Source organism: Condylura cristata, unplaced genomic scaffold, assembly GCF_000260355.1.
Source record: "Condylura cristata isolate star-nosed mole 26May11 unplaced genomic scaffold, ConCri1.0 scaffold00039, whole genome shotgun sequence".
Lineage (NCBI taxonomy): Eukaryota > Metazoa > Chordata > Mammalia > Eulipotyphla > Talpidae > Condylura > Condylura cristata.
The window spans coordinates 5,668,111-5,676,728 of NW_004567140.1; the positions used below are offsets into that span (position 1 = coordinate 5,668,111).

General features: G+C 51.5%; 1 protein-coding gene across 1 annotated transcript in view; it reads left to right on the top strand.

Annotated features, from left to right (window-relative positions):
• Window positions 1–8,395: 8,395 nt before the first annotated feature.
• The window catches only part of HERPUD1 (homocysteine-inducible, endoplasmic reticulum stress-inducible, ubiquitin-like domain member 1), a 10,718-nt gene continuing 10,495 nt past the window's right edge, over window positions 8,396–8,618 (top strand). Inside the window, exon 1 of the mRNA XM_004693545.2 lies at window positions 8,396–8,614. Coding sequence (XP_004693602.1) covers window positions 8,492–8,614 — 123 coding nt within the window. The 5' untranslated portion in view covers window positions 8,396–8,491. The remainder of the gene's footprint in view (window positions 8,615–8,618) is intronic.

The window sequence follows — 8,618 nt, forward strand, 5'->3', positions numbered from 1 at the left end:
TTTTTACCGTGTTGGGAACTGAATTTTAAAGATTGATTTATGTATGCATACAGAACTGGGGTACAGGCCAGAGGTGCAGGGGCGGCGAGAGGCTTCACCAGGGACAGAGTGGGGAGCAGAACAGGCCGAGTGACGAAGTACACTGCTGAGGGGAGCCGCGGGAGGGTTAGGAGAGGTCTGCAGCGCCATGTGGGTCACCTCGGGGTGGGGATCAAACTCGCCCTGAAGTGGCTGCAGCCAGCTTGCAGTGCTGCGTGTTATGCCACCAGGGAGGGCCGGGAACTGAATTTTTAACCATGATGATAACTTTGCAAAAATAACAATGACAAGGCCTTGAGTTAACAGTAAGGTCAAAAACAACAAAATGAATAAAAACAAAACTTATTTTTTTGGAACACGCTGCTTCTAACTCCGCTGAGCTTCAAATAAATGAACGGTGGCATTGTTTCTGAGCCCTGGATTAACTTCTCTGCGCTTGCACTGGGCGGATAGCTCTTGCCAGCTCTTGCTGTGAACATTCACAGGAGTCACTTGCTTTCTCTTTGCCTCTCTGTGTTCCAGACTCCCAGAGAATCCATTTTCTTTGGTCTTTGTAAAAGTCTCCGGGTATTTGCGACCTTGCTTCAAACGGAGAACTAGAGTTGTTGAGTAGGAAGAGCCAAAGGCTGGCCTCCAAGGGACCTGGATTTGTGTAATTGCTGTGTGACCTTGGACAAGCCTCTCAGCCTCTCTGGGCCTCAGTCTGTGAAATGAGAGAACTGGACCAGGACAGGCCTGCGGGTGGCTGAAGCTGGAGCTCACACAAGCTGATCAAGTTGTGAAGGGGACAGGAAGGACACTTTCTTCAGCCCCTGCGCCCTGTGGCCCACCTCTCCCTCCAGCCCTGATACGGGATGCAGGGCTGAAAGCCTCAGGGTCATTTTTGGGCCTACGGCAGGCAGCAATAGACTAAGATTCCAGCCCAGCCCACACTGCTGTCTCTCTCTGCCTTTGGATGATAAAATGTTCACATTAGTGAGTCTCCGTGGGGGGAAGTGTTGTTCCTGTAATTCCCCTCCCACCCAACCTCCCCCCAAAACACACACACACACACACACAGAGGTTGGGGGGCTTGTCACAGGAATAAGCAGAGACTCCTTGCTTGTCTCTCCCAGCAGCCACTGCCTCGGGAGTCCTGGCTTTTCCCCTGGGCATTTCAGCCTCCAGATTTCAAATCCTCCTTCAGTTCCTGCCCAGACTTGCTGTGGTTTTGTAAACACAGTGTCGCCTGTATCTCACCCAGTAGCCTCGCTCCTTATGCCCTTTCCCCCTTTTCCACACCTACCAGGCCTCTCCTGTAGAGTGAGGGAGAGGTGAGATTCACAGGGATAAGACCAGCTGGAATGTTCCAGAAGACTCCCTTGGCAGATTGGCAGAGAGGCCTCCAAGCACACTTTCTCCCATAACTGTGCATAGCTAAAGACGTCAGAAAAAAAAATCACTACCAATTTCAAAAGTCTTCACAGCAAGGGGGCCCAGGAAAACCCAGCCCTGGGCTTGCAGTGAGGGTTAATCTTATGACTGAACAGGCAAGCAGGATGTGAGTGTTGCTTCCTGAAAGGGGAACCACAACAAATTCTGTTTCTAAAAATACCGTGTGGGTAAAGCCTTGAGGAGGACCACCTGGCTGAGAGGCCAGACAGCTGTAAGCCACACAGGCAACACGAGACAGGAGAAGACAAGTGGGTCTGTGGAGAGTTACAGCCAGACGCTCTGAGGATACAAAGAGAGAATAAACACGAAAGGCCAGGACAGTCTCTCTAGAGAGAGCAGTGTTTAATGGACAAAAATCGGGGCTGGGGCTGGAAGAAGGTATTGAGGGAGGCAGGAGTGGCTTGCGTTAGCGTCAGAATGAGGGCAGCCCTGGGTGAGTTCGGGGAACAGGAAATAAACCAGTTTTCCTGGCATATGAGGGCTGTTCACGTGGGAAGGGAGACTGGAGAAGGCGGAAGGTGGATGGTCCCAAGGATGAGGCTGTTACGCTCGGAACTGACTCGGAGGCCCCCGGAGCACCATCGAGGGTGAAGGGGAGAGGAGCGTTAGGGAGCTTGACTGGACAGGCGGTGGTGGAAGCCTTGAGAGAGAGGGCAGGGAGTGGGCGATGCAGAATTGAAAGGGCGAGTGAACAAGCACAACAGAGGACCTAGGAAAGAGGGAGGAGGTATAGGAAAGGGTGGAGAAATAGGACCTTTCAGAGCCGGGAATTCCTGAGTATGTGTGGCCAACCCAGTCCCCAAGCTGAGCCTGGGGCACTGTCACAAAGACAGACCCTTGTGCTATGGAGGCAGGTACTAAAGCGACAGGTGCACCGCTGGAGGAAAGAGCGGATGTGGGTCACGTTTTAGACACTTTGCGTGGGGAGACACCCCCGGGTCAGAATTGGATGTCCACTGGTAGCCGCAGAGATCATGGCAGCAGAGATCATCTTTCTGGGTTCATAGTCACGGACGGGGACTCAAAGCCACAGCTGGGGAGAGGTCCCCCCAGAGTAAGTATGGTGAGTGGAACAGGTAAAGGTAGGAACAGGCAGGGCCTTGCTAGGGCTCTACTTAGGGACTCAGAGAAGGAAGAGGCAGTCAGCAAAGCAGCTTGAAAAAGAGTCCAGGAAGGGCAGGAGGTTGCCCCGGATGACGGAGGGCTTCAGATGGACAGGGAAGGGGAGCACAGAGTAGCCCCCGAGGCTGCTGTCTGCAGAGGCACTGAAGGACTCGGAAGGTGGTTGAGCTTGGTGTTCTGGGCACCAGCGGGAGCTTTGCAGAGAATTTGGTCAAGTGCTTGTTCGGAGACCAGGGATAGAGGAGTGAATCTGTGGAGGGGTAGCCTAGCAATGGAGAGGAAAACTAGGGAAAGGAAGGGGAGGAAAACAGGAGGAAGCTTGAGGGAGAAGCAGACCCCAGGGGAGTATTCTCCTGGTTGTCTGAGGTGTATCAGTCAGGCTAAGGCTGGGCTGTGCTGCAGTAACAACTACCCTCTAAATGTTCGGTGCTTATGTTAACAAGATGACTTCTCTTTACACTCTTTCTTGTACTGACCAAAACTCTCCAAGGCCACTGGTCTGTGAGCAGAGCCACTTCTGTCTTGTGAGGTCACGGCCTCAGCCAGTAGCTTCCAGCTGACTGAGGAAGGAAGGACAGACCTGGTAGGTCAAACTCGCGCTTACAAATGCTTCAGCCCAGGAGGGGCACGTTATTTCAACTCCAAGTCCACTTGCCAAGTAAGTCACAAGGCCACCCCACTGCAAGAGGGCTGGAAATCGCAGGAACGGAAGAGTCTGAATGTTCATTGAGCAATGTCTCTGGAACAGGTGGGGATGGGTCATAGAGACCTGCGTCGAGTTATAAGTCTGAGAAGAGAGACTTCAGGTATAAGGAAGAGAACAGCTGAGGCAGAAGTAATAATGGCCAGGGGGTGTTTGGCCAAGCAGCATGGGGGCATACGTCGTGAATGACTGGTAGCCAAGGGCACTTGGCTCTCAGCCTCCTTCCCCCGTAGGCCTCCCGAGCACTGGCTCAGAAAGCAAACAGATACAGGTGACATGTTTCCCAGGGATGGAGCTGGTCGAGCAAGAAGGGCGAAAGCCTAGGCAGGAAGGGTTAAGGAGGATGAAAAAAATCCATGGAAATGGCTGACGGTGACTCCTTACAAGTGCTGAGAGGCCTTAAGAAGCAGGTAGCATTAGGACAGAAAGGATATTCAGTGGGAGAGAGGGAGACCCGACGAGCAGGGGCGTTTGTGGCCGGTGTCTGTGCACTTTGAAGTCTGAAAGGCCATAGGCTTTCTGAGCCAAATCTAGGGTGCCCACCCTTTTCACTGTGAGCCCCAAGAAGGTGGTCATTGGGATGAAGCTTTTAGTTGTTGGCATGAGGGGTTAGCTGGAAGCCTCAGGCTGGGGGCAGTTGGAAGATAGCGAAGGCAGCAACTATTTGCCAGGTCAGTCCTGCTGGCGACCACGTCTGACTCAGCTTTGTACCCCAGCACCCAGCACTGGGCTCAGCACAGAGGAGGTGCTCAGTCAATGTTTGTTGAGTGACTATATGAGTGGATAATGAATGACTCATAGTAATGGGCATTGCGAGCAGAGCAGAGACGAGATAAAGGTGAGTGGAGATAAAGGTTCAAGCACCGTGAGAGTGCAGTAGAAGCTAGAATCCTTCGGATGGGCCAAGGGTGCAAAGAGAGCTGGTACCTGCAGGCAGGTGGGTCTTTAGGTGAGCAAAGCCTGCTACGGTGCATATCACCAGCCAAGAAGCACCAACCAGGGCAGAGGGAAGAAGAGAAAGGTGTGACATCCCTGTGCAGAACCAAGGGTCCTCTCTTGCAAAAAGGCTTCATTCGGGGAGTAGAGCCAGGTGCAGGGAAAGGGGTGGAGCCTGTTCACAAAGAATCAAGGTGGGGGTGGGGGTGGGGTGTGAATTCCAATTACCTGAGTGAGTGATGGGGGCTGCAGCGGAGCTGACCAGGTCAGAGAAGAGGGGAGTACTGGCTCTGGAGCATGTCAGGAAGAACAGCCCGCAGCTGAATGAAAGGAAGCTGACAAGCAAATTCAACTCACGGAGCTCAGAAAGTCCCATGATTTGAACAAGAATCTGGCTCGCAGCTATTTCTGTAGTCCATGCATCTTTGCTCACACGCTAAACCTAATATGAAACCAGTTTGGGGAAGCTGCGGATTTTGCTGGGGGTGGGGGGTGGGGGGGAAATAAAAAGGAACAAATATGGTACAGAAAAGACTCGACTCTGTGCCCGTGAGAAGGCCCAACAAAACTTCCAGCTTTTTTCTTTTCTTTTTAAAGTAAAATGTTGGACAGCAATCAGAATATCTACTGGACAGAAGGACTGGACAGGGGTCTGAAATGGGGGACAAGTGGGCCTCTGGGGTTACTTGGGCTCAGTCACCAGGCAGCCAAGAGCACATGGCACACGGCCCTCCTCAGTCACTTCTGCCTGGGGCCAAACGGAGAGGCCGCCTCTGAGAGCTGGGGACCTGGAGCGTCTGACCCCGAGTCTCCGCAAAGGCAGGAATGAATTAACTTATGAGGGGGATACCAAGGTGAGACAGGGCCCTCCCTGGTGGCACAGCAGGTTGGAGCCCTGCACTACAAAGCTAAGCCAAGCTGTGGTGGCTTCAGTGCAAGTTCGATTCCCGCCCCAGAGGTGACTCACGTTTTGCAGGTGACGGACATGACCTCTCCCGACCCACCTGCTGCTCTCCTCAGCAATGTACTTTGTCCATCTGCCTGTTCTGCTCCCCACCCCCTGCACTTCTGGCCTGTACCCCATTCTGTGTGAATAAATAAATGAATCTTTAAAATAAAAAATAAGGTGAGGCAGCTGTCACTTACCTATCTGGCTCAACCCCAACCTATTTGGGGTAATTGAAAGGGTGGTAGTTATTTAGCAGGGTTCCTCCCACCATTGCAAGACAGGCTGGCAAATAGCAGTTATCAGAACCTAGGAAATCAAATAGGCTATGTTTTTTATAGTGGTAAAAAACATAAAATTCACCACTATCACTATTTTACCTTGTGCAGTTCAATGACATTTACAACATGATCGATCCTTGTCACTACCTAGCTCCACAACATTTTCATCATCCGAAAGAAAATCCTGGGCCCAGAGCAATCACTCCCCATGAACCCTTACAACTACTCATCAGCTTTCTACCTGGAATTTACCTATTTGGAACTGTTTGTATACATCGAGTCCATTTGGAGTCTGGCTTGGTATACTTAGCAGATTTGCAAGGGTGACCACGTAGCACATGTCAGTGTTTCATTCCTTTTTATGACCGAGTAATATTCCACAGCATGGACAGACCACATTTGCTTATCTCACTCACCCATGATGGACACCTGAGCTATTTCCCCCTTTTGGTATTGTCAGTTAGGTTCCATTTTCACGTCTTCTGTTTGACTTCTTTTTTTGAGGGTTTTATTGAGGTTATTATTTGAATGGCTATCTCTGTGCCCTCTTAGACCACCTGGCCTCTGGCTGGTTGTCATGGAGTTTCCTGCTCCTCCATGTTAAGGAATATTGGGGTGTTTTGCCTCCATATTTGTTGTTTTGTTGCTTTATAATAATACCTTTAGGATTTCTTTCCTATGCAGCTTGGTGTTGAGAAATCTTTTAGTTATTGCATTTCAGTGAAGCTCCTTACTCTTTATCTTGATTGTTAATCTTGCTGGGGAAAAGATTGTAGGATGAAGCCTTTTTCTTTAAGTTCTCTGAATATCTCTTTTCAGTTCATGCTTGTAATGTTTCTGTTGAAACTTAGGCTAATCGTCTAAGTGGTGTTTCCTTCCAGCTTTCCCTTTTTCCTTTTGATATTTTTAAATTCTGTCTTTATTATTGATTCTCAACAAATTTATTATTATGCATCTTGCTGTGTGTTTATCTGGTGTAATTGGTTCGGAACACTTTGGAATCTTGGAACACAACATCTGGTTCATTTCCCAGAGCGAGTCCACTCTCAGGACACCAATGATCACTTTTGATTGGCCACAACCCCACCCCTTGTGGGTTTCATTTTGCCTGTATTTTTGTGCTGTTTTATCAAAGTAAGGTCACAGTGGGGTCATTTTGTGTTTATCTTTCTATTCCTGGCACAGTTGTTGACTTAAAGCAATGTTTTTCTAGATGTACTATAAGCAGATTCATCCAAGTCCTTTAAAAAGATCTATATCTTTGGGCAGTAACTCAAGAGGGAATCACAGAAACTGACAGAAAACCCCTTTACTTGCTTAATGCTATGTCAACGCCCTGTAGGGCCCTGGGACTTGCTGCTACAGGCTGGAGGAAGGCAGGCGATATGACTTACTCAGGTTCCCAAGACGCTCGCATCGCCTGCCTCACTGCCCCTCCAAGGTCTCTGCTTGTTTTATCTGGCCTATGAGGGGGTCAGGAGACTGCCCCATTGATTAGCTTCTAGCTAGTTAGTTGTAAGACTATACCAAACCATAAGCGTCATTGGCTTCCACCACAATGCACGAAAAGCAGGACCAGCTACATAATTTGTAGGGTGAGGGCAAAGCAAAAATGCACAGACTCGTGTTCAAAATATGTGCGGAGTTTCAGGCAGTAACAGCAGAGCAGTAACCAAGACAGGGCCCTGCATGACTGCCCAGACCCCGCGGTCCTGAAACCAGCACGGATGGAAAGAGACAGAACCTTCCTTCACAGACAAAACCCTCTCATACAAGGGCAAGCACCGGGAAAGCTTACCACCAAATCCTTTCACCTCCCTTCTTGGTATAAAGACAGCCGAAACCACCCATGTTCTATGATACATGAAAGGTGCAATGGGTCAAACTATGTCCTCCAAAATGATGTTGAAGTCCTAACCCCCAATATCTATGAAACCCCCATATTTGCAAGTAGGGTCTTTGCAGATGATCAAGTTAAGATTATTTGGAGTCTAATTCCGTATGACTGATGCCTTTTTTCATGAGGGCCATTGAGACACGGAGACAGGCACATGTAGCACAGGAGGATGCCACGTGGCCATGATGACACTGATGGGGTGACACGGGGCTGCCAGATGGCCAACAACCCAGCAGAAGCTGGGAAAGAGAGCAGATTCTCCCCCACAAAACTCAGGAGGAACCAACTTTGTCCAACATCTTCATCTGACTTCTAGCTGCTAGAACTGTGAGACAATAAATTTGTCAGCAAACCAGTACACATCAACAGATGGGGACAAGGATGGGGCCTGCACAAAGTCAGCTTTATATCTCAAGCTCTGTTTTTCCTACAGAGGGGAGGGAGGCAGTGTCTCCATCAGAGAGGCCTTTCGGGAAGGTTACTGTCCTTTACAGTAGGGACCCTGTATGGGTCGCCCGGCCCTTCTTTGAGTTGAGGCCTGGGTAGGAATAAGGGGGACTCCCTTGCAGGGCAGCTGGACCCCCCCAGGGAAGGAAAAAGAGAAGTGTGTCTTAGCATAGGGGGTCAAAAGGGGTGGGGGTGTGTTTTGTGAGGAAACAATTTGCAGGGCCTGCCAAGCCGAGCGCGTGCCGCGCTGGCCCCTCCAGGGTGCCTTGTGCAACCCGAGCTCGGGATTGCTACGCGCGACCCAAGTTCCTCTGGGCCGCGGCGGCCGCGAGGTCGCCGCACACCCAAACATGGCCGCCGAATGTAGGCTCCCGGGCCGCAGCCGGGACTCGGGGTGACGCAACCGCGACGGGTTGCATCAGCCCGCGCTCACGAGCTCGGCCCGCCTCCCCGGCTACAGATCCGGCGCTGATTGGGCCACGTTGGGGCAGTGCCTGCCCCTCAGCCAATGGGCAGCAGCCACAGAGGGCTCTGTCCGCAGCGCTCAGGCGCGGGGCGCCCATAAAAGGCTCCCGAGGAGGGGGCGCGCGCCCCAGAGACTGGAACCGCCGTTGCGGGGGTTTTGGGCGGCTGCGACGCCGACTGCCTGGCACCTCGGAGCGCAGCGGACAGCGGACGCCGCCGACATGGAGCCGGAGCCCGAGCCGGTCACACTCCTGGTGAAGAGCCCCAACCAGCGCCACCGCGACCTGGAGCTGAGCGGCGACCGCAGCTGGAGCGTGAGCCACCTCAAGGCCCACCTGAGCCGCGTCT